The sequence below is a fragment of the Corythoichthys intestinalis genome, chromosome 20, assembly GCF_030265065.1.
Source record: "Corythoichthys intestinalis isolate RoL2023-P3 chromosome 20, ASM3026506v1, whole genome shotgun sequence".
NCBI lineage: Eukaryota > Metazoa > Chordata > Actinopteri > Syngnathiformes > Syngnathidae > Corythoichthys > Corythoichthys intestinalis.
The window spans coordinates 13059050-13084323 of NC_080414.1; the positions used below are offsets into that span (position 1 = coordinate 13059050).

At 41.2% G+C, this 25274-nt stretch overlaps 2 protein-coding genes across 7 annotated transcripts in view; both read right to left on the bottom strand.

The window, feature by feature from the left end:
* dip2ca (disco-interacting protein 2 homolog Ca) overlaps positions 1 to 4776 on the bottom strand; it is a 46158-nt gene extending 41382 nt beyond the window's left edge. For both annotated transcript variants that reach the window (XM_057824590.1, XM_057824589.1), the window contains exon 1: positions 4403 to 4776. In XM_057824590.1, coding sequence (XP_057680573.1) covers positions 4403 to 4481 — 79 coding nt within the window. In that variant the 5' untranslated portion in view covers positions 4482 to 4776. The remainder of the gene's footprint in view (positions 1 to 4402) is intronic.
* Positions 4777 to 6525: 1749 nt separating this feature from the next.
* Positions 6526 to 25246, bottom strand: LOC130909054 (uncharacterized). 5 transcript variants are annotated; one of them, XM_057825122.1, is made up of 16 exons: positions 25001 to 25246; positions 24692 to 24719; positions 15511 to 15732; positions 13354 to 15018; positions 13182 to 13284; positions 13008 to 13106; positions 12888 to 12936; positions 12687 to 12823; positions 12222 to 12327; positions 12041 to 12149; positions 10096 to 10332; positions 9774 to 10033; positions 8007 to 8076; positions 7818 to 7946; positions 7686 to 7754; positions 6526 to 7611 (listed from the first exon to the last, which is right to left on the bottom strand). In XM_057825122.1, exons 3-15 carry the CDS (start codon positions 15724 to 15726, stop codon positions 7695 to 7697), a joined length of 3240 nt encoding a protein of 1079 aa, XP_057681105.1. In that variant the 5' UTR covers positions 15727 to 15732; positions 24692 to 24719; positions 25001 to 25246; the 3' UTR covers positions 6526 to 7611; positions 7686 to 7694. The 5 variants fall into 5 exon arrangements, with proteins under 5 accessions (XP_057681105.1, XP_057681106.1, XP_057681103.1 ...); XM_057825123.1 differs by lacking the exon at positions 15511 to 15732; XM_057825120.1 differs by having other exon boundaries at positions 13354 to 15728.
* Between the last annotated feature and the right edge of the window lie 28 nt (positions 25247 to 25274).

Here is a 25274-nt window from a genome sequence, read left to right on the forward strand (position 1 = left end):
AGATGGGAGAAGTGGGCTAATGAGACCGATGCTCTCGTTGCGGCGCGGCGCTGGGAGGAGATGAATCATCTGGTGTGCATGCAGGAATGGTCGCCGACCAATCGCTGGGAATTAGTTTGAGCTAAAGACGAGTTGCTCACTTGCTAATTTCAAGCAAAAAATGGGCTCGTCATTAAAAAAAGGATGGTAGAGCTGCCACAATTGATAATGATAGTAGTTGATTAACTCATTCAGAGCCACTGACGGTGATAGATGTCCAATCCAATTTGAATGGAGGGCTGGCAGCCTTTGCAGTTTTGTTTTTTAAAATTATTTCGGCAATTGGTCAACTTGTCAGTTTATGTATAAATCATGTGTAATTCAGTTGAAATACATTTATATAATTTTAATTTATTTCAGGCAGTGGCATTTATTATGACTTACATACAGTTCATCAGTTTCCAATTGCAAATAAAAAATATGTATATATGAATAAAATTAAGAATTCTATTATAAAATATACGAATAAAAAAGAATAAGTCTTTTTATGTAAAATATATATATTTTTTAGTATATAGTTTTTCACCTTAACGTTATTAAAAAATCTAAAACAGTGGCTTTTTGTGGTTTACATTTGACAAATTATTAAACCAGATTAGTTACTACTGAAAAAAAAAATATTTGGAGCATTTTTAGCATCAACCTCACCTCTCGACAAATAACTATCAAAATAGTTTCCATTTAATTAGGTAATTGTGAAAACCAAATAAAAAGAAAATATTTTCCGTTTCTCTTGTGTTTGCTTTTTTAATTTAAAAAAAAAAAAAAAAAATCCAAATAAAAAAACCTTCAAAAATGGACAAAATGTTAATCTGAAATACATACTTTTCAAATAAACAACAAAATATTTAGCGTTTCCCAGTTTTTATCAAAAATATTTTTAACTAGATTTTTTTAAATGGAAAAAAATCTGATAGTATTGCTTAGTGCTGCAACGATTACTTGATTAGAAAAAAAGAATCGAATGAAATGTTGCCGCTTCGAGTACTTGTTTAATTAAAGCTGCGTTGAAATGGTTTGTTTTGAAAGTGTTTGCAATTTGTTTTATTGATTTGGGTGGGTACACTGCTCTCTAGTGGCAACAGTGATTATGACAGAACTCATTTCACATGGCTGAATCCAGTATCTCCCTGTTAGGACCAACATAAGCTAAGTTTTTGTTTGAGCTAATGTTTTTTTTTAATGTATTCAAATTTTGTTTTGTATGCATATTTAGCCGTTTTTTGTGGAAATATGTGTTTGAACCATTTGTTAAGAGCATTGTAAAAAAAAAAAAAAAAGTTGGCATTTTATAGCATTTAAGCTAGCGGCCTTTTGCTATCTAAGTTAACCAATTGTTCTTTTGTTGTACTTAGATCCTCATTTTTTCATTTTTAAAAACCATTTGAAGCTCAGCTTAGGTATTCTAATTGTTTATGTTCCTTATCTGATGACTCGATAATTCGAACTAATTAGTTCATTGATTAATCAACTTCTAAAATAATTGATAGCTGCAGCCCTACTGGAGTTACTATTAAAAGGCTCAAAAAATGGATATGGACAATTTTTCATGTCAGCAACGTCCTTCCAACAATAATCCAAAAATTTTACAATTAATTTGATTATCGTAGCAGCCCTAGTCCCATAGCCAATCCAACTATCTTTCCCGGGCACCTGAACCTAACAACACCGTCATGTTGTTTTTCACGACAACAAGCAAGAAGACGCGCTCTTCATCTCCATCCCCCATCTTGCTCCTCTTTGTTTCCTGATTTCTACATCCTCTTTTATTTGATCTCCTTTTTCTCCTCAGATCACAAAGACACACATCCATAAGCTCCATGGAAACAAGATACACGCACTCACACACACATACTAGCATGCGTCATGCGCTGGGACCTTGGGCTGTCACACTCACATGCAGGGACCCGTGTGGTCGGCCAACTGATTAGCTTGCGCGTGTACAAGCTAGACCGGCGTCAGCAGAAAAAGCAAGTAGGTCTCGCTGGTGATTCAGTGGGTCAAGACGTCAAGAAGGGTAAAAATAGCAGAAGACTTCAGGGGGATGAAAATAAAACGGATGATGGGGTGCTGATGAGAGGAAAGCAGCGCTAACCAAATGACGATGGAAGATTACAATGCAAAGCGGCGATGAATGGATGAACCGCTTGGACTGGGAGGGTTGGCAGCAATTGAATTAGACGTCAATGGTGCTGAAACAAAATTATTTGATGTTAGCCCTTCAAGTTCAATTGGATTGGATGTCTTTCGCCGTCAGTGGCAGCAAATGAGTTATCATTACATGAGTTTATCACGATTAGACACCCAATCCATTGGAAGTGGGAGTATAGCAGCGAATTTTCATGCGCTGCCAGCCTCCCACTTCAAATGGATTGGACGTCTATTGCCGTCAATGGCAGTTAATGAGTTAAAATAAACTAATAAACTGGACTATCTATTAACTGGCTATCACTAATCGTCAGTGAACGTTTTAATAACTTGATGAGGTAAATCGCAAGAAAATGAATGATGTCATGACCCAAAACATTTGAAAACATATTTTTGTAAAAATACGTAAATTGGACTTTTTAAAAAAATGTAAAAACTAGGGCTGCAACTAACGATTATTTTCATAATCGATTAATCGGGCAATGAATTAAACGAATAATCGGATAAATGTCACTTCTTTCAATTACCTTCACAATTTCGCTTAGTCTTTTTCGGCATGTTCAACTGTATCGATGATCAAATTCGTTGGCAACTAATTCATTAATCGATTTAATCGATTAGTTGTTGCAGCCTTACGAAGAAGCTAGTTTGAACAGATTTTCGAAAATTGGCAAAAATATGAATTGTTTTCAAATGTAAAGGCGAATTTTTGTTCATGTCCTACTTTGACATAACAAACATATAATTAGGAAACCTGATAAGGTCTACAACTGGGAAGTTTTATCTATGTTATAATTTTAAGAATTCAGACAAGTTTAAAGTGAGGAAGGTCCTAAACGATTAATCAGTTAACAAAATAGTTGTTGATTAATTTGCTAATTGATTAGCTGTCCATTAATTGTTGCACCTCTAGTAAAAACCCTCCGGGTTCAAATGGATTGGACGTCAATCAACGTCACTAGAAGCCAGAGTTATTATTACGTGTGTTTATCACGAGTAGACGTCTAATCCATTTGAAGTGGGGGCAAATAAATGAATGTCCAATCGATTGGACGTCTATTGCCGTCAATGGCAGCTAATGAGTTTAAAATAATAATAATAATAAACTGGATCGCAAAAAAACGAAGGAGAAAAAATGAGTAGATATAAACATAAATGCGCTTAATAACTACCTGTCAATGACAGCGATAGACGACCAATCCCTTTGGACTGGAAGCTGCCAACCTCTCACTATTCAAATAAATTAGACGTCCATCCCTGTCAATGCCATTGAAACATGATCATTCATTCAACCTTTCTCCACGCAATCCTTCACCATGCAACAGGTGATGAAAACTGTGATTTAAACAACTTCCCGGGACTAAGTTTAAGCCATTTTGCCCAAAAAAAAAAAAAAAAAAAAAATCAACTTCTCAAACGACTAAAAAGCGGATCCAAATGTATCCGACCCGCAACTGGACTCAAATTGGATTTGCCGCACCGCACGCACACTTCAGATGTGCACACTTAAAGCGTGTGCTGGATCATCTCCAGTGGGTTTCTAGGCCGTGCGAGCTGCTATGAATAAAAGATGTCGCTTCCATTATATAAGGCACAAATGTTCCAATGTGAGATGCTTGCTATGTGTTCGAGCAGCTGTGACTGAGCTCCGCATGCATGCGGGCCCGCTCTGTGGGAAAAGGGGGGAGGAAAGGGGGTGAAAAATCTCCCCCAGCATCCTCCTCCTCCTCCTCAGAGCAGGCCTCAAATGTCGGCCGTCAGAAGGCCAAAAAAGACGGCGCCGAGCTGCTGCATCGCCGTGCAGTCGACGCGCGCGCTCCCGCGCCTGACGTGCACACGCACAGGTACCAGTGTCAACATCTCAAGGTCAAAGCGGAAACGTAAAAAGGGGTGAGGAGAGATGTTGTCCTCACTCCCGAGGAGCGGACAAAAGAGCCAAAGTAGGGGACCGGAGCTCGCTCTCGGCCGCCCCAGGCTGAGGCTCGCCGTCGCCGGCTACGCGGAGCCGTCCGGCCCGGTGACTGCCTGACAAACATCTGGATGGGAGGAGCAGGCGGGAGGTGGAGGAGGGGCGGGAGGAAGAGGAGTAGGGAGGAGGAGCGGGGGGTGCTAACAATTAAATTCCGTTAGTGTCGGCGTGGATGGCGATGAGATAACAGAGCACTCGGGGTTCGGTTGAGGGTGGGGTTGGCTACAGTAAGGGGGGTGGTCTTACCCTCTGACAGCTCCAGCTCCAGCTCCGCCAGGCGGGCTCGGATCTCCAACGGTATCGGCGACGCCTCGCGGTCCGCCATTCCGTTGAAAACACCTTCAGCCTCCGCCTCCTCGCTGACTCCTCTTCGTCGCTTCTTCCTCGGCGAAAGGCGCGCGCGACGACCGCGAGGAGAACAAAGAAAGAAGGGGGGAAAAGTGTCGCCTCTTAGCGGGGGTCCGCCATGGCGTCCGCCGACCTGGAAAGGCAGGAGGTCCCTCGCGGCGGGTGCTCGCTCGGACGGGGCTGGTCGGGCTACTCGCGGCGGGGATGGGGATGAGGATGAGGACGAGGCGGCTGCGCTCGCCGAGCTTTGCTGCCGCTTTGCTTTGCTTGCCAATCGGGTCACGTGACGAGGAGAAAGCGGAGGAGGGAGGGAAGGAGCGAGGGAGGGGCTGCGGGGACGCTCGGCGCCGGAGGGGGGCGCTGCTAGCAACCACACCTAGTTAGCAGTGACGTGGAATCGTCCTATTCCTAATGGGGCTGGTGTATTTTATCAGTTGTTTTTGGAATTGATGCTATGAATTACGGCAGTTTTCATGGAAAACATTTTCTGTCATTGACGGACAGAGACAAACCAATGTTGCTATAAAAAGTGACAAAACAAAAATGGCATTAAGTTTCTCACCTATTTCCTATTCTAGGCTATCCAATGACACTTATTATTCGGGCTGCAGCTATCGATTATGTTAGTAGTCGATTAAGCCATCCTATCAACTAGTTAGTTCGAATAATCGAGTATTGCTTAAATGCTTACTAAGATTACACTTAGCATTCAAATACAAAATATTATTCCCGAATGTTTCTTCAAACTATGGAGGATTGCACTTCTTTAAAAATAAATTAAAATACCCGAGCTTAACCCCAAACACTATTAAAAAATAAATGAGGAACTAAGTACAACAAAAGAACAATTGGCTAACTTGCATAGCAAAAGTCTGCTATCTTAAATGCTATGAAATACTAGCTTTGTTTTACAATACGCTTAACAAATCGTTCAAACACATATTCCCACAAAAAGCTAAATATACCTATAAACTAAATTACAAATGCATGAAAAACAAACTTATGTTGGTCTTAACAGGGAGCAGCTGGATTCAGCCATGTTAAATGAGTTATGCCATACTCACTGTTGCCACTAGAGGGCAGTATATTAACCCAAATCAATAAAACTAAATGTAAACACTTTCAAAACAAACCGTTACAACGCCACGCTCATTAAACGAATACTCGAAGCAGCAAAATTTGATTCAAAGCTTTTTTCTAATCGAATTACTTGAGTTAACCTATTATATATATATATATAAAAAAATCTTGATTGGCTTTAAGCTTGCTTTAAAAATCAACTCTTTGACTGCCGATGACGGCGTTAGACGTCCAATCCATTTGGACTGGGAGGTCCTGGCTGCGATCGTTTTAAATCAGTGTCGCTGAAATATGCCATGCCAGCCTTTCCAGTTAAGATGGATGTGGCATCCAATGCTGTCAAAGGCAGTAAATGAGTTAAACACTAGCAGTGTGCTTTAAGATAGCAAGACAAAAAATACCTAATGTAATTTAACGTTTCAAACAATTCAAATACATTCTACTTAACTCATTGACGGCAATAGGCGTCCAATCCATATGGATGTCTATTTGTTACAACAACTAATTTGTTACAACAAATAACAAACTGAACATTTTAAAAATGCTTTTTGATTATTAACAATTATACATTTTTCCAGAAAACAATCATCCCAGATTAAATAAAAAAACAAAAAAATACAATAAAAAAACTGCATCAATTGGACATCTATGACCGTCAATGGCAGCCAACGACTTCCAATTTGTACATAGGCAAAATAGGTAACAAACGGTCTAGGACAATTTTGACATATGTTCAGCAAATGCAATGAAAACACATTAAACTATGAAAAAAAAAAACTTGAATTCTCGAAAAATGGAACTCACCTGCCATCTAGTGGACGCCCAGTCACAATGCAACATTCCTGTTTTGACCCAAATGTTAAAGCATACATTGAAAAAAGTCCTATTTTTACCAGGCGGTACGGACTGAATATATTGAAAGCAACACAACTTCCAGTCAAAAAGGCACTTGTTTAATATTTTTCACTATTATATACATCTTGGTTTACATTGAAACGCTTCCAAAAACAATTCAAACAAGTCAAATTCAAGTTAAACATGAAGACCAGTGCTTTTTTTTTTAAGATGACTTAAATGTTTACATTGACAAAACTTTCGTTTCAGTGTAAGGAAGTGAGTTAAATAACATCAGATCTTGGTAATAATACAAAAAAAAAAAAAAAAAAAAAAAAAAAGACAAAATTATCACTAGTGGATGTCCAATCCATTTGAACCCTCCCACTTTGAATGGATTGGACGTCTATTGCTGTCAATGGCAGCAAATGAGTTAGGGGCCATTTTGTGTATGCTGTATATGTATTTTCGTTAATATATTAAAAGAGCTGAAATGATAAAATCAGACAAAAATATACATCTTGGGTTGTTTCATTATCTAAAACTAAAAAGGAAATGAACTGAAAATTAACCTCTTAATGCCTGAATTTACATTGAACAAATATACATGAAAAAGGATTAGAGGGATACATAAGTACATCAAAATAATAATTTAAAAAAATATATGAATCGGAAATTAAATTGAAAAATACCGACAAAAATTACGAAAATCTGTCATTAAAATATTCATAAAAGATTTTGAATAAATAAATAAACAAAAAGAAATTGAGAAAATATCGAGCTTTAATTATTTATATTTATATTTCAATCAAAAATGAATTTAGTAAAGTCCTCCTTTTTTAAAAACGTATTTAGTAATTTTGAAACAATTTTTTTTTAATTACAATGAATTTCTTTATATCTTATTTCTTATTATTTTGCATCTTCATATTTTAGGATTTTCTCATTTTAGCTGTATTTTCTTTTGAATTTTTTGTTTTTTATATTTAGTTTAAAAAAAAAAAAAAACTTTTATGTGCTCATGCATTCCTCTAATACTCTAATATTTTTTAAAATGTAGATTCAGGGATCAAAAGGGTTAAAGTGATGAACCCCGTGAAGAAAGAAATCAAATAAACATCAAGATCTTTCCCTCACCAACAGTAGAACATGAGTTTAACACAAACGAAGAATCAGAACAAATCCAAACAATCCTAAAGGGAAAAAAAACATGTGAAACCCAAGACCAGTGCACCACAAAATCCACCAGGTGCAGGCTTAACGTTACCGTTTCGGTTTACTTGTCTTTAACAGGTGATTTCTGGCAGATGGCGGCGTAGCTCAACTTCTGTGAGGCCTGTCCAATGACAACTCGGGGTCAAAGCCGGCCCGGAAATTTTGTCTATTTACGGGATTTTACCTCGCCAGCAGGGTCTTCGGTGGAGTCGGACAAAGATTCCGCAGGCCCAGAGGTCTTCTTAGCATCGAGGGGAGGAAAGTTGGACACGCCAAGCTCGATGGGCGTGGGTGGACGAGGCGGAGGTCCTTTCTGCGAACGCGAAGAAAAGCAGTCAATGTCAGGGATGGTTCAGAGTCGGTATAGACTTACATGGTGACCTTCGACGGTCTTGGTGGCAGACCACGGGTTCTCCCGCTTCCTGGGACCACCGTTGACAGATCTGGAGTAAAATTTTAAAATCAGAGAAAACTCAGCAATTGAAGGTGGAAAATAATTCCTTAATTATTTTATACTGTATGTACAGTGGGGCAAATAAGTATTTAGTCAACCACTTATTGGGCAAGTTCTCACACTTGAAAATATTAGAGAGGCCTGTATTTGTCAACATGGGTAAACATCAACCATGAGAGACAAAATGTGGAAAAAAAACCCAGAAAGTCACATTGTTTGATTTTTAAATAATTTATTTGCAAATCATGGTGGAAAATAAGTATTTGGTCAATACCAAAAGTTCATCTCAATACTTTGTTATGTACCCTTTGTTGGCAATAACGAAGGCCAAACGTTTTCTGTAACTCTTCACATGCTTTTCACACACTGTTGCTGGTATTTTAGCCCATTCCTCCGTGCAGATCTCCTCTAGAGCAGTGATGTTTTAGGGCTGTCGTTGGGCAACACGGACTTTCAACTCCCTCCACAGATTTTCTATTGGGTTGAGATCTGGAGACTGGCTAGGCCACTCCAGGACCTTGAAATGCTTCTTACGAAAGCCACTCCTTTGTTACCCTGGCTGTGTGTTTGGGATCATTGTCATGCTGAAAGACCCAGCCACATCTCATCTTCAATGCCCTTGCTGATGGAAGGAGATTTTCACTCAAAATTTCTCAATACATGGCCCCATTCATTCTTTCCTTTACACAGATCAGTCGTCCTGGTCCCTTTGCAGAAAAACAGCCCCAAAGCATGATGTTTCCATCCCCATGCTTCACAGTGGGTATGGTGCAATCCAGTATTCTTTTTCCTCCAAACACAAGATCCTGTGTTTCTACCAAAAAGTTCTATTTTAGTTTCATCTGACGATAACACACTCTCCCAGTCCTCTTCTGGATCATCCAAATGCTCTCTAGCAAACCGCAGATGGGCCTGGACGGGTACTTTCTTCAGCAGGGGGACATGTCTGGCAGTGCAGGATGTAAGTCCCTGGCGGCGCATTGTGTTACTGATAGTAGCATTTGTTACTGTGGTCCCAGCTCTCTGTAGGTCATTCACTAGGTCCCCCCGTGTGGTTCTGGGATTTTTGCTCACCGTTCTTGTTATCATTTTGACGCCACGGGGTGAGATCTTGCATGGAGCCCCAGATTGAGGGAGATTATCAGTGGTCTTGTATGTTCATCTATTTTCTAATAATTGCTCCCACAGTTGATTTCTTTACACCAAGCGTTTTACCTATTGCAGATTCAGTCTTCCCAGCCTGGTGCAGGTCTACAATTTTGTCTCTGGTGTCCTTCGACAGCTCTTTGGTCTTGGCCGTAGTGGAGTTTGGAGTGTGACTGACTGAGATTGTGGACAGGTGTCTTTTACGAGGTAGTAGGTGTCATAATTTAATTTAAAAAAAAAAAAAGATCTAAAAAAATTAAAAGAGACAATATTTACTGTTAACTATTTAGATTCCATTGATGGCACCAGACATCAAATCCATTTAGACTAGGAACGTTCATTTGCCCCCCTCCCATTCCTATCCAATCCAATCCATTTAGACCGGGAACGATCATTCGGCACCTTCCAGTCAAAATGGACTGGACGTCTAGTGCCGTGGATGTCAGCCAATGAGTGCCCTATAATAGGCTAACATTTTGATCATATTTACTTTATTATTATACTGTATCAGAATACTGCTTCAAATAATGCTTTTCATACCTTCCGCCCAGTGACGGGGCCGCTGTAGCCGACTTGTTGGCACGCCTGTTGCTTGGCCCGATGCCTCTATAACCGGACCACCCTCGACCGGACCTCCAGGAAGTGCCAACAGCCTCCGAAACTTTCTCCGCGGAATCCTTCTGACTCCTGAATACATCGGCGCCGCCCGTCCTGGAAGCCTTCCATCTCCGTCGTGGGACGTGAGGTTGAAAGTAAGCCGGCGTCAGTACGCCGTTGACGGCGCCGTTGGGCTGGAGCGACTGTGGATGAAATTGGAAAACTTCGAAAAGCTCTCCTAGACGTGACGGAGAACACGACTCACCTCGGCGGCGTGTTCCGAGTACCCCGATTCCGACCAGGCGGGGTAGGTGGTGAATTCGTAAAGCGGTTGGTAGGCGTCGGGAGGTAAAAAGGAAGTCTGGTAATCGACTAGGACGTTAGGCGGGCCGAAGCCGTTAGGGGGCGCGTGGGACGTGAAGGTCGTCGATTTGGCTTTCATCCTGACCATGATGGGCTTCCCCTGGAACACTCGGACCTCCTCTCGCAGGTACACGAAGGCCTGAGGACATGCACCACAAATGGAACATTATCTTCGATTTCTCTTATATAATAAAGAGTCGCACCGATACGACATTAAAATGCAGGAATCGGTATTGGCGAGTATAGGGGCGTGATGATATATCGAAAAGGCAATACTGTGTATCGCACTACTATATAGCTTAAAAGATTATCAGTATACTCCTGCCAAGAATTGATAGATCATTTAAAAAAGTTGTCACTGTTTAAAAAAAAAGGAACCAACAGGTTGCAACCAAAATCTTCCATTAGATAAGCGTCTACGTTAGCTCACCGGCGCTAGACATCCAATTCATCTTAACTGGATTGGACTTCTAGTGCCGTCAATGGCACTGAAAGCACTTTTATGGCCATTTACAGGTCAATTCCTATTCATTTTAAGGCATTTACAGGCTACTTCCTGTTCATTTTGAGTCATATCTTATTCATGTGGGGACATTCTTGAGTCACTTCCTTTTCAGTAACCCAAAATCAACAGGAAGTGACCTGTAAATGCCACAAAAGGAAAAGGAAGTGACCAAAAATTGACAGGAAATGACGTGAATGCCCCAAACTCAACTCACTGCCTGGAATTGGCTGCCACAGACGGCCATAGACGTCCAATCTGTTTGAAGTGGGAGCGAATGAACGAATGTACATTTACCGTAATTTCCCGAATATAAAGCGCACTTTTTTCCCCCAAAATCAACTTGTAAAATCATGGTGCACATTATACACGGGTACAGGGGGGGAGACAGAAATATAAAGACCGATTTTTTTATTTACACAGCCATGTTGTGTTAAAGAAAACGTATGCGGCGATCCGTTGCGGACCATTACGGTACATGACGTCACCATTTTGTTTCGGTAATACTTCACTCTGATTGGTCGAACGATTTCGTCTGTGTTAAATTCTGCTTTTTTCACTCTTCATAAAGCACAGAATTTAGTTTCTTGAACTCATTTGAGTCAACGTTTATTGCAACACGGCAACTCGGACCATAACAAACGTAACACAACACAGACTTCCAGTGTCCGTCAATTATATCTGTCCCTCGGGAAACTCAAACCCAAATAACAATAGTTCCTCTTGTTAGTCAACAGCGATGCACTCGTTCCGATTTCAGACTTCAGTCCCCACTTTTATTTTACTGTATCAATCCATGGAAGAAACATTTATTCATCGTGATGAAAGGAGCAAGTTATACAGCAGCCTTTAAAAAAAAGTCACATCTGTTTTGTTTTCTCCTGGATTCTGGTAAGTTGGAAAAGTTGTCAGATCATATTATTACCGTGCATATTGTCATTTTACGGTAATGTTTTGATCTACCAATGTTCTATGCTTGTGCTGTGTTTCACCAGTCAGTAAAATGACATTTCTGTATCTGTACACGAGCTCTGTTTTCTTGTATTCTTCTATTTATTGGTGCTAAAATTAGGGTGCGCGTTATACACGGGTACAATAATTTTCCCTAGATTTTACAAGTAAATTTGGGGTGCGTGTTATACACGGGTGCGCCTTACATTTGGGAAATAACGTTAAGTCCAGTTTTAGAGGAGTTCAGTTTTTTGTCACCCATACCAGGGTGTTAAGCAGTGTCTCACTAAGACAATACAGCAAATAATATAGTTGCAAGAGAGTATCAATATAATATTGGCACTGGTATCTGTGCAACACTCTCAATTGATTTGATTTTAATCAGTGAAATCACCTGGTAGGCGTCGGCCTCCGATCTGAAGGTGATGAACCAGTTGTCGCTGCTCACGAACTCGCAGCTCAAAAACTCGGGCAGCTTCTCGGCACGGAAGAGCGCTTCCACCTCCTGTGTGGCCAATAGTTACTTTAGATCAGAAAAAGAGCAACGGAGCACGATAGAGAGTTAGGTAGGTCTTTCCTCGCGAGGGGTGCTGCTAGGAATCTCCCGCAGGATGAGGAGGTATTGACTTTGGTTTGCGCGCACTTTCTGCTGGCACGGCGACATCTGGACCTGCGGTAGAGCTGCGAATGATAGAAATTCATTTTTAACTCACTGACATGCATAGACATCAAATCTACTAGGTGCTAAGTGTTTTTCTTCCACTGATTGCGATAGACGTCCAATCCATTTTTCCTGGGAAATCTGACAGCAATCGATCAATGATTAGTTGTTCAATATATTATTCATTAAAAAAAAATCTTTTCTAAATATTATCGTCAATTTTGGACTATTTGGGGGCCAATAGCAAAAAAAAAAAAAGGGAGGAAAAAACTCCCAAATTCTGTTCTTATGGGTGGGCACAGTAACATCTCATCACATAAAAAGAACAAAACAGCAATAGCATATAAAAACCTAGCACTCGCGGAGTAAGGACACTGACTTTTAACGACACTGGCGACGAGCTGCAAATCGGCACCGAGGCTCTTGACGGCGTGGAGGTCAGCCAGCGTCGCTAAAGAAACGTACTGCTCGTCGTCCATCTGAGACTGCAGGTACGAGTCCTTGGCCAAGTTCTCCCTGGAATCAAAAACAGTAGCTTGCGCAAACATGCGGACGCCGAATTGAGGAGAAATGTTCTCACCTGCTTAGACAGATCTCCAGAACAGCCCTTAACGGCTCGACACGTACACCTAAAAGCACAACAAAGCTTTGAGCTCACGCACAAAACCTGCCATGAAAACGACGCGGCCCAGGTGTTCACCGGTGTCAGGTTCTGATTGGACGCAGTCTCCCGCTGCTTTGGGTTGAGCTTCAACCTCAGCCACGCTCATGTGGTCCATCCCTACGAGCAGACCCTGGTCTAGAGAGGAATAGCAGCACATTGACATCACACTGGTCATTAAAAGAACAAAGATGTGATGTGATGGAAGCTCACTTTGCAGATCTATCTGCTCACTCGGGAATTGCAACCACGGCTGCTGAGGCTGTGAGTAGCTGAAGCCACATCCGGTCCAGACCTCTGCCTCTGGATTGAGGGTCTGCGTAGAAATCAGGTTGCTAAAAGGCGCGAAAGCTTGTTCATGTTTATCTCAAAGAGCAACACTTACGACCTGAGGGCGCTCCGTGTGCCAAGCCCACTCGCACGGTCCTGGATGAGAAATAACAGTACTGTACGGGAACGCTCCCAGCAGGACCGCATCGGGTTGCAGTGCTACGGCCGTCTCGTCCTGGTTCGGGGGCGCCCCATGCATCCACGCCTGGGGGCCGTCCTCCACAGTGGCAACCATCCAGGCCTGGTGCTCCAAGTGGTACACGGAGGGGTCGGCGTCCTCGCCCAGAAGATCCGACACCATCTCCCTCATGCCGCCCTCACGTTCGCCTTCTTCGCTGGGTGCCTCAGGATCCAGGAAATGGATCTCGTAAGATGGTGTTAGCGCATGAACGTCCAGCTGGTCCGGTTCCAATGGGACGGCGATGTCCTGACGCTGGCCTGAAACGTCATTCGTACTGCTTGCATTAACCGTTTGAGCGTCAGATGTTTTGGAATCATCTTCTGGAGGCAAGAATGCCATTTCTTCATTGTCAATTGATGATCCATTGTCTGATGTCTTCGTCTCTTCTCTTGGACATTTCAGGCCGTCTCTGCTCCTCTTCTCGAATGATGAGAGGCTTGAATCAAGATAACTTGTCTGCGCCACCTCGAAGTCCAACTCAAGACAACTTCCGGGACTTGTGTGATGCACAGAGACGACTGCAGGTGGACTGACCTTCATGTTCATTTCTTCATGATCCAGACCAGGAGATTCTGAACTTTGATCTTGATTGGGTGAGGCTGAGAGGACAGAAAGAGGAGACCCTGGTGAAAGAGTCGTGCTGATTTGGATTAATGGGTCTTCTTCACGTTTACTTGCAGGACCATCTACTCTCTGTAGTGAACATGGACTGCAGCTCAAACGGATTAGAGGGACTTCTTTGAGATTGTCACCTGCTGGCTTAGAATGTTGGATATTTTCAGACTGGATTGCAGGAGTTTTCTGTGAGGTTTTGATATCTGAAGAGTTGTCTCCATCATCTAGTCGAGGATATTCAACTCTCTCGCATGCCTTCGTGTTTATGTGAACGAGACCATCTTCTCTCTGTGGTGAAAATTTGTCTTCGGCTTTGTCGTGGTGCTCCCTGATGTCAGGTTCTGCAAAGGAATGGATTTCTTTGAGACTTTGACTAACTGCCGGTGAGTACTGGAGGTGGTCCAACTGGTTTTCCTGGAAGATGGCAGGTGTTTCTATTAAGGTTTGGCCTGCTGAACATGCACGTGGCTCTGTCAGCGTCGAATGGGTCAAAAAAGCATCTTCATTTAGTCGAGGAGACTCGTTTGACAGGATTGGTGAAGCGGATTGCTTTTGGAGAGTTGGGTTTTGCAGGAAAACCTCGTCATCCTGGTGTTTATTTGCAAAGCCGCCATTTTCCATCCCAAGTAAACATTTTTCATCCTTGTCACCCTGCTCCGTGAAGTCCATTTCAGAACGGAAATGGACGTCTTTGGGACTCTGATTAACAGGTTCTGAGTGCTGGACAAAATTTATTTGGTTCTCCTGGAAGGTGGCAGGTGTTGGCTTTAGGATTTGCACTTCCGTAGGCATATTCTGCTCTGTATACGACATAGAGTCCTCTTCTGGGTTTGTCAGCAACGACACGTTGACTTCTGAGGTTCCACTTGCCATCTGCAGGTCAACTTGACCGCTGGTCTGTGTCGGCGGGTGTGTGTTGAGAGGCTGCGGAGATACAAAAGGAAGAGGTAAAGCCGTCTGTGATAGGCCGGGATCTGTGCAAGTTTCAAAAGTTTGGGCCAGGATGTGTTCATCTCGGTCAAGGTCGTTGGTGTCAATAGAGCAGATGCTATAAAACCTCTGCGTCCGCGTTTGGAAATCCTGACCCAGTGTTGTTGTGACAATACAGTCTTCGCTGTTAAAGGGAAACTGATCCCGTCCCAAGATGGATGACACATTTGAATCCTGTGTCAATTCCGGGCCAGTTCCGGTAGGACTGGCCCAACAACTTTCCGGCTGGAGAATCTTCTGCGTGAACCACAGCGCTCGGCGTGTCGCATTCTCCACGATGTTCTGGCGGGCCGGACTTTGGGTGAGTACCTCCATATAGGGCGCCGGTTCACAGCTGTGCGAGGGATTGCTGCTCACAGCTTGGGTCGAGAGCGCCGCGGCATCGCAGATAAGAATGGCCGGCTCCTCCTCGTGAGAGCTCCTCACCTGGGGATTCTTCTCGCTGTCCGGTCCTGGATGAGCTTCCTCATGACCCGGTCCTGCTTCTTCTTCTTCCAAACACACGTGTTGCGCTACCGCCACGGCCTGTTGTCGGACTTCCTCCACGCTGTCACTGATGTTGTCCTGACACGGGTCGTGTAGCAGGCTGCTCCTCTCGCTGGCCTGGGCCGGTACGGCCTCCTTGCTGAAGCAGCAGCCCATCTCTTCCTGCCAGAGGGGACAATTCAACGCAAGAACACGCGGAAAGGTCCTCGCGTGGTCTCACTCACATGCGGAAGGACAAGAGGCTCTGCCCCCCCCTCGATCTCACACCCCTAACCCCCTCCCTTACCCAGAATAGCACATGTGAAGGGGTTCATATGTCCCTGCCACTCAACGCAACACTGGTTGTGACTCAATGTGTGTGTGTGCGGCGGGTCAGCACATGGTCCAGTGGCCCCCAATCACAGTGCAGGACTCCCCCTCCCACTCTTCCCATTATTCGCCTCTCCTCCACTCCTGCTGCTCCCTTTCACTTCCACCAACTCTCACGTTGGCCCCTCCCTCAGTGAATATGTACATTAGTTCTTCGTGGCTGCAGGATGAAAGTTACCCCCTCCCACATAGTTTAGAGGTCAAATCAAGTTCGGCTCTGAAAGTTACAAGCTCTTATGCATCTTTTTTGTGAATGGTTTATAACAATGTTTCTCAACCAACACAGATTAAGCAAGTTTTTCTCTATAGCTACCACTATACTATTAACCAACCCCCCCTTAGCAACAACACTTACCTGAATTTACTTCATCTTAGACTCATCATTAGGGTAGGGCATCGAGCATTGAGCATCGATGGGACCCAGTTCTAACACGCCGGTTCTCCCGGAACCGTTCGAATTTTAAAATTTCGATTCAATATTTCGATGCCCTGACCGCCGAGCGGGAAAAAAAATGCTGCCGAAAACCACGAAGAAGCCACAAGAAGCGCGTGGTTGTGCATTGCAACTTGATTACAACCGTGGACACGGTGCGGTGGCGCTCAAAAGTTTGGCTACTTTCCCCCCCAAAAAATGACCAGTCAGCTCAGTGCAAAATTTGCAACACAACTATATCATGCAAAGGGGGGTGCACGACCAATTATGCACGACCGGCTTCATGGAATATAGCCTAAGTGCCAAGTGCAAAGCTAGCCGAGTGATAGTAGTTGACACGCTGCTCCGTCAGAACCAGGTAAGTGAAAATACATTACGTCTGTCTTCTGCTGTTCCCGCAATCCGACCCCGGATTAAGCAGTAGATGATGGATGGATGGGAAATAGTACGAGAATAAGTCGTATTATTACGCCGGGCTATAGTCCTGTATATAGAACTAGTTGCAAAATGACAGACTCAGCGGCGTTAGAACATACAAAGAGAAATAGATGCAAAATGAGACTCGCTGGCGCTAGCAAACAGCCGCCATTTTAAAGCAGTAGACGCCTCCGTTAAAATCAACAGTATTATAAAAGGATTTTTGTTTTGGAATCTGTTGTGCTGCTTATTTAGAAAGAAGCATTATGCAGAATGAAGCATTCGATTACTTTTTTCATGAACTCGAAGCAGTGAAAACATAGCATCACATCACAAAGCATCCTAGCCAGACGCTCTCATCTCTTCTTCGCCGCATTATAAATACACACTCCTACAGTGCCACTCACTGGCATAGCTGGTATTGTCACAATATAAACATTTTATGTGTCTGTAAACACAACAGAATCCGTTTTACAAATAAGGAAACCTTATTATTTTGCCTCATCTACATCAAATTATAATAAATAGAAGAATTTATGCTAATGCTTCGTTACAGCTCGTTGTAGAATATAAGTAAATGTTTTCTCCGTGAGCTTTGGAAAAATAAACATTGTGAAAGTGCACTCCTGAGGAAAGAAACTTCATCACATTCAAGTTCAAAGACTGATGTGTTAAAAATAACCCTGTGAGAAGTTCATATAATTTATAAATTTCATATTAATTGTATTAATAATAATAATAATTTTAAATTCATATAAATAATAATAATACATTTGAAAATTATATAATTTTTTTAACAATTGAGAAGACATTAATATAAACTAATAAATTTTTAAACTAGATTTTTTGACACTGGCTTTTTTTTTGTGTTTTTGACCCTGCCTCTTAAAAGAATCGGAATCAAGAATCGTTCGGAATCGAAACATGGAATCGGAACCTGAATCATTAAATTTCAAATGATGCCCAACCCTACTCATCATAGTATTTGTACTTCTGTTCGTATAGACCAGGGTATCCAAACTAGAGTTTTCCCGACTAGTCGACGTCATCGATGACGTAAATGCGTCGATGAGCACACTATCCCATTCATTCATTTTCCATGCCGCTTTTCCTCACGAGGGTCGCGGAGGTCCTGGTGCCTATCCCAGCTAACTACGGGCAGTAGGCAGGGTACACCCTGGACTGGTTGCCAGCCAGTCGCAGGGCACAAGGAGACATACAACTGTTCACACACACACTCATACCTACGGACAATTTTGAGTGTTCAATCAGCCTACCACACGTTTTTGGGACGTGGGAGGAAACCAGAGTTCCCGGAGAGCACACTATCCCGTCGACGGTTAATAAAGGGTTAAAAAATATATGAGTGGAAAGTTGAGAATGGTGGACGCTCGGGATTGAAGCGGGGAAAGCGGCACAAAGCGAAACAATTGAGGGTACACTGTCGTGTGCTGTCTCTTCAATGACAAGCTTGCAAACAATGGCAGCACATTGTACGTGAATGAACCGTCACTCAGGTATAATTTTGGAAGACGACAGAAGACAACAAGCTGGCGGATCATAAGTCCATATGACAACATATTTTATTGTAGTTGCCTTTATGTGGGTCGTACGACAGACTATTAGGGGCTAATGTCGGGCTAATGTAGCTGAATAAGTGGCTATGTACTTTACGTACTGTGTTGTCGCCTACGTTAATATCAACAATATTGAAAGCATCTTGTGTTTTACAATTGGTTTTACAAATAAGAAAATCCTTATTATTTTTGCTTTATTTACATCAAATTATAATCAATAGAAGAATTTATTCTAATGCTTTGTCAAAGCCCAGCAAAGGTACATGTATGAAAAGTGCGTAGCGGCACATAGCTACATTACCCCTACCTAATAAGGCGACTTTTGTTTCTCGGAGCAATATTACGACTTTAATCTCGTTCTTTCTTTTTTTTAAAAATGTATTTATTTGGCCCTAATACTCCATTGTAGCGTCGTATCAACGTCCATCGTAAAGTTTTTTTTCCACATACTTCAGTCATACGTGACATTTATTTATCTACTCTGCTGGTGCTCACTCTAATGGTGAGAACAATATAGGCATACTACAAAAACAGAAAGTAATTGTAGAAAGTACTGTATTGGCCCGAATATAATATATATATATTTTTGCATTGAAACAAGACATTTCATCTAATCTTGAACCATTTTCAGGCAATCAATGTATTTATTTTCGATGTATATTGTTGAAAACAGCCAACATTGCATCTCAGATGTAACTAAAATAAAATAAAAAAAAAAAGACTAATTCACTGCTTTCACTCAAAAAACTTTTAGATCTTATTAAAAAATATATATATCTTACCTAAAAATGCCGTTACGCTTGATAACACACATCACTGAAAAGTTAGGATTTTTTCCCACGTGTTTCAATTGAATTTCTATTTGTGTCAAGCCATTTTTAAGTTCTAGTTACGTTTTAAGTTAGTCTAAACTGTAAGTCCTGATAGGATTTTGAATTTTTGCAGTGTTCAAAATAAATGTACGATACAGGCTGTATTGGAGCGCATTAGGGACCAGTGCTACTTGGTGCTTTATCCAGCAGTGACTACTGAGCTAAAATTGATAGTTAGCATTATTAAGTTTTTATTTTACACCCTCATCACTCCACAATGCTATGTTATGTTAAAGCCTGTATGTAAGACACGTTAGCCACGCATCGACAGTGGTCATAACTAATAGAAACCTAGCCCTCCGCAGGGCTAACGTTACGTGAGCTAGTAGTGACAGTAACGTTAATCTTATTTATTAGCGCTTAGCGCTCTTTATTAGCGCTTAGCGCTCTACTGCTTTAAGATGGCGGCTGTTTACTAAAGCTGCCCACACGCGGCTGAGTATGTCATTTCGCATCTAGTTCAACATACATGTGATCTCTATGAGACGCATCAGACGCTACCTGCTACCAACGTAGCATCGTGCGGGCTAGTATTTAGCAACGTCGGCGTCATTTGTAGCGGCTGTCGCCTGCAGTAAGTTTTTGTTTTTTTTCCTTCTTCCTTTCCGCACGTGACAGCGCGTTGTCCCGCATTAAAAGTAGTCCGAGCAAAACGTGATGCTTAGCGCTGTCAAAATAAACGATTACTCGAGGTGAATAAAATTACTCGGATCAGTTTTTAAACTCGAGTTACTCGAGTATTCGTTTCAGCTCTAATCACAATAGATTGGTTTATTTACATTTCAAAAACCAGAAGCCATTCATTTACGAATGTGATTGTACTTTAGTTTACATATTTAAATTTTCAGATATTAAGATTTGAATGAGGCAAAATAACATGTTTTTTCTCTCAAATATATTGTTACAATCATTTTTTTCGGATGTACTGTAATTATTTTCTGTATAAAAATTAATTTGGTGTTCAAAATGTCTTTTTTTCAAACTTGAGTCTTGAAAAAGAGGGGCTCGTCTTATAATCAGGGCCGTCTTATATTCGGGCCAATACGGTAATAATTGTTTTGAATCCTGTTGGAAAAGTGAAGTCACAGTGTTCTGAATCTGTTTAGATTCCATTCTTTTGCACTAGTTAATGCCATCAGCATTTGACTTCATTCTTTATTTGTGATTTATTATTGTTATATGTGTTTATTTGTACTTCAACAAAGAATTTAAGTGTTCCAAAATGTTTTTGTGAATTAATAATCATCTACAAAAATCTAATTGCAAGTTTACAGTAATTTTCGGACCATAAGGCGCACCTGACTTTAAGCCGCCACTCACCAAATTTGACACAAAAATGGCATTTGTTCATGGATAAGCCGCACTGGACTATAAGCCGCAACTGTCCTCACTGTATTATGGGGTATTTAGACCAAAAGATTTTAACCGGTAACACTTTATTTGACAGCGGCATCATGAGACCACATGAACCACCATGAAGCTTTGAACCAATTGGCTCCAAAGCTTAATTGCTTCAAGAAGCTTCATTTGGCTATCACTGCTCCCTTGAGGGAGACAGTCAACCTCTGCTCGCAGCTGCAGTCAACACTGTTGTTGTCAAACGTGCCTCCTAGCATGCATTGCAGCGCTACCGATGTAAATTACAATCAAAATTCATGTTCTGTGCTAATTATTTCTTCAGTTACTGTTGCAGATATTTCATTGCCAGTCATGGTATTTGGTAACACATTATTTGACAGTGGCACCATAAAACTGTCATAAGACTAGAGCTGGGAATCTTCGGGCACCTAACGATTCGATTACGATTCAGAGGCTCCGATTTGATTATAAAACGATTATTGATGCACCCCCCTCCTTTTTTTTTTTTTTTTTTTTAAATAAAGTTTTGTACATTAGTTCCAAAATTGTTCAAAAATCCTCTCAGGCTAAACCAAACTACTATTTCAGTATCAAGTTAGCATAAACCAGTAAACAAATATACAATAATAACAGTAAATAAAATACTCCAGTACCCATTCTGTATCAGCAGCTTTAAACTACATTCAATTAATTTATTGTTGTGAATCAACCGTTAGTTGTAAAAGTTGCTCCCGTTATTCCATAATTTCCCTTCTGTCTGCTTTTGAGATGTCAAAGTTTTAAAACTGTTTCATCATTTAAAGATAGATTCAAATCAAGATTTTGTCGATTTAGGAGTATTTTAGATAAAAAGTTAATTAGATTCGGCACAACAGAGCCTTCTAGAGAAGTCCACTGCTTTAAGATGGCGGCTGTTTACTAACGCTGGCAAGTCCGTCATTTTGTATCTCTGTTCAATAATACGTGTTCTAACACCGCCGTCGTCTGTCATTTTGCATCTAGTTCTACATACATATGATCTACTGTAGCCGTTTGTTTGTAGCAACTAGCAACCGGGCGTTGTTTGTAGCGGCTGTCGACCGCAGTCAGGTATGATTGTTTTTTTTCATCTAGCGGCATGAGTTGAACATGATATTTACTCTCGGTCCGTTCCTCATTGCGCCCAAGACCGCGCTGACTGTGTTATACTTCCGCTTTACCTGGTATAATTCAATAATCGGAATTTGAAAGTTTGTGAAACGTTCTCGAATCTTTCACGGCCGAATCGCGAATAATCTAAGATTCGGAAATTTCGCACACCTCTATAAATGACAATCAAAATTCATGTTCTGTGCTAATTATTTCTTCAGTTACTGTTGCAGATATTTCATTGCCAGTCACGGTATTTGGTAACACTTTATTTGACAGTGGCACCATAAAACTTTCATAAGACCATCATAAATATGACATGACACTGGCAAGAGCATTAATCAATGCTTATCACATGTCATTAAGTGTCATCTGGCAAATTATCTCACTTTTGAATGGATATAATAGGAGTTAGTGACATAATTTGCCGGATGACACTAAATGACAACCGTCATAAGCATTCATTAAAGGGTATGTCAACCCCTGGGGAATGTTAATATTCCATCATTTATCCATAAACGCATGCCTTTTGTATTCATATCATGCCACTTCGTGTAACTACACACAAGAAAATGAGAGAAATTTGGATCGATTGTCAAGCTAAAACGACCGGCGCCCAAGATCTGGCAGACTGTGCGTGACGTCATTACAAGTGAAGAGAGTGCCACCGGCCACTAGGGCGGCAGCGCCTGTCTGCATCAATATAATTCCTTCTAGTGAGGGGAGAATTAGGGGTGTTTTGAGCTGTTTATGCTGTTGCATTGTGTTCGTCCTGCACATATTCCAGGTTCCCTCATGAAGAAACACCCCTCGTTGTCAATAAAAGAGAATTCAGAATTGACAGTGAGGGGTGTTTCTTCAACAAGAAAAAGGCTCAGTGCTTTAATACTGAATGGCGGCGCTAATGGCAGACAATTTCGTTTCTAGTTTCAGCGACGAATCCGACGTAGAAGGACGTAACGAATGTTCATCTAATGGTGACGAGGAGAGTTACGAAGCTTTAGTCGGTGTTTTAGGTTAGCAATTTGAGCCCAAACGAACGCCAATGCAGCGTAATGAAACGGTCATTGAGGGGAGCAATGACACTGATGAAACATCGGCAGCAGATCGTGTGTGAAACACCAATGATTTGTTTTGCATTTCTTTTTGTGAAGCTGATGCACCGTGACCGCAAAATAAAGTAATGTATAGAATAATTATCATTTATTGCGCTATCATAGCTTTTCGCTCTGCCAACAGACACAAATATGAATGGGATCAGAGGATTTGTTCTATATATTTTACGAGCGATAATTTATACATGTGTCCAGTCCTGTATCCAATGCGTGATATTTTTTTTATTATAAAAGAGTACTCACTCTGGCCATTTCGAGCTTGGCTGCTCCCCTCCTTTGCTTAGCCTTACCCTCCTTTGCCAGTCATCTTCCTCTTTCTTGATATCTCAGGACATTTAGGTGGCTGCGCGTGTATGGTGGGCACCGCATCTCCTTTGAGCAGCAATCTTTTAGCAAAACTTGATTTCACTTGTCCATATATCGAGAAGCTTTCAGGTGGAAAATGCGCACCACAGAAAACCGTGCCGGAGGCAGTGTCTAGAAAATTATCCCTCTTTGCACGGACGAACTTTACCCATTGTCTGCGTAGTCCAGCTTTTTTTTTCGCGTTCGGGAACTCATGGATACTATATTCCGATAAATAGCTATTTGTACACCACATAGCACATCAGTTTTGAACCATTTTAGTGATGTTTTGGTCAAACAAACCCGAACGCTACTCGCTTGTCGATAAAAAACAATGGCACCTGGCTCCTCCTCGACTTTCATTCACTTGTAGTGACGTCCCCGCCCCATTTCCGGAACACTTTCGGAAATGTTCGTCATTTTCGATCCATTTTCAATAATTGCTCATTAATGTGATTGATTTTTTTGTTAATTTTATCAATATTTGTTATCTTGGCACATAACGGTTCTAATCATGTCTCACACCCCCTTTGCGTACCCTTTAATGCCCATGATAGTGTCATGTCATAATTAATACGGTCTTACAGCAGTCTTGTGACGCCACTGTCAAATAAAGTGTTACCAACTAACCTAATATATCAACAAATAATCCGCACTGGACAGTAAGCCACAGGATTCAAAGTGAGGGAAAAAAGTAGTGCCTTATAGTCTGAAAATTATGTTCTTAAAAAAGTTTTTTTTTGAAGTTCATAAAAAAACTATTAGACTAGTCGACTAATCGTTAAAAACGTCTGCAGACTAATCGGGAGAAAAACAATATTTTGGGACAGCCCTAGTCCAAACTGTTGCCCGCAAGACAATTTTCAAGTGCCGGCAGCAACATTATGAAAACTGAGTATTGCCAACACAAGAAGTTTGAGCTCAGCCTCCACTCTGTTGTACTTCCCGGTTTCCACACTAGATGGACTTAAACAGACTCCTCTAGTCTCTTCTGTAAACTGTACATTGTGTAATTATCAAACAGCAAAAGCTCTCATTGTGTACAAAAAACTATGTTCATAGTGTACAAACCTGGATAAGTAGACCTCATGTTAACATGATTATACACCATCTTATGCCTCAGAGGCAACGCTATTCTAATTACTACTCGTGAACATTTGGGTTAATCTGCATTTTTTTTTTTGCCTTAAATATATACAATTCCATGCTAACTTCAGTTTCAACATGTTTCAGTTCCACATAATTAGAACACAAGGCACCAAAGCACAGTGTTTAAGTCAGTCTAATAGTAGTAGTTTTATAAGAAAATTATCTTTGTTATTATTTTTGGTTTGTGTAAATGCACAGTGCCGCATCAAATGAAATGATTTTCACATGTCAGCACAAAAAAGGCATTTTCTTTTTAAACTAACATCAAAGATGGCTCAAGTACTAACAGTTTGTACTTAGTTGGAGCCACAAATTCTTATGTTTCAAAAAATAAAAGGCTAGTGAAGGAGTACTTACTGCTGACAGGAGTTGAACGTCCAGATATCTGCTCAGAAAAATATGGAATTAAAGTAAAAACATAAATAATTAAGAACAATTACGTAAAAATATAATTAAACAGGAAAAATGCTTTGACTCTCGATTAGTATATTTTAGCATGGTACAGTATGTAATAACAAACAGACAAAATAAGCCCTAAAAGCAGTATTTTTGCACAATATTAGTTTGACTCTTGTGTAAAATATGTTTGTAGTAGTGCTAGTTAGGTGGCCATTTAATGTCAGCAAAACCTAACTTAAAAACTGGATTTAAAAAAAATTAGCTCACCTGCTGTTTGTCTTGCTAGTTAGCCTCGCTAGTTAGCTATGTCCATCTCGAAAATTCCGTCCGACTAAAGTAACGGCAAGCGTTAACTAAGTCAACTCAACATTAAACTTGAATGAAACACTAGGTTAACATTTATATATGGCTAAGAAGTAAAGTAGAATAGTGAATTATTGGCGGTTGTGTAACGCGCCTGTGAACTTTGCAGTTGTCAATTGACGACAAGACTACGCGGGCTGACCTCCACGTTAGTTGCACGCGCCTGCGCAATAGAAAA

Excerpts from the sequence above, each read along its gene's own strand:
- LOC130909054 (XM_057825120.1), bottom strand. The coding sequence starts at position 15,726 with ATGGGCTGCTGCTTCAGCAAGGAGGCCGTACCGGCCCAGGCCAGCGAG. Across the intron at positions 8,077-9,773 it reads GCCCCGTCACTGGGCGGAAG|ATCTGTCAACGGTGGTCCCA; the intron begins GTATGAAAAGCA and ends ATTTTACTCCAG. Across the intron at positions 7,755-7,817 it reads CCGAAGACCCTGCTGGCGAG|GCCTCACAGAAGTTGAGCTA; the intron begins GTAAAATCCCGT and ends GTCATTGGACAG.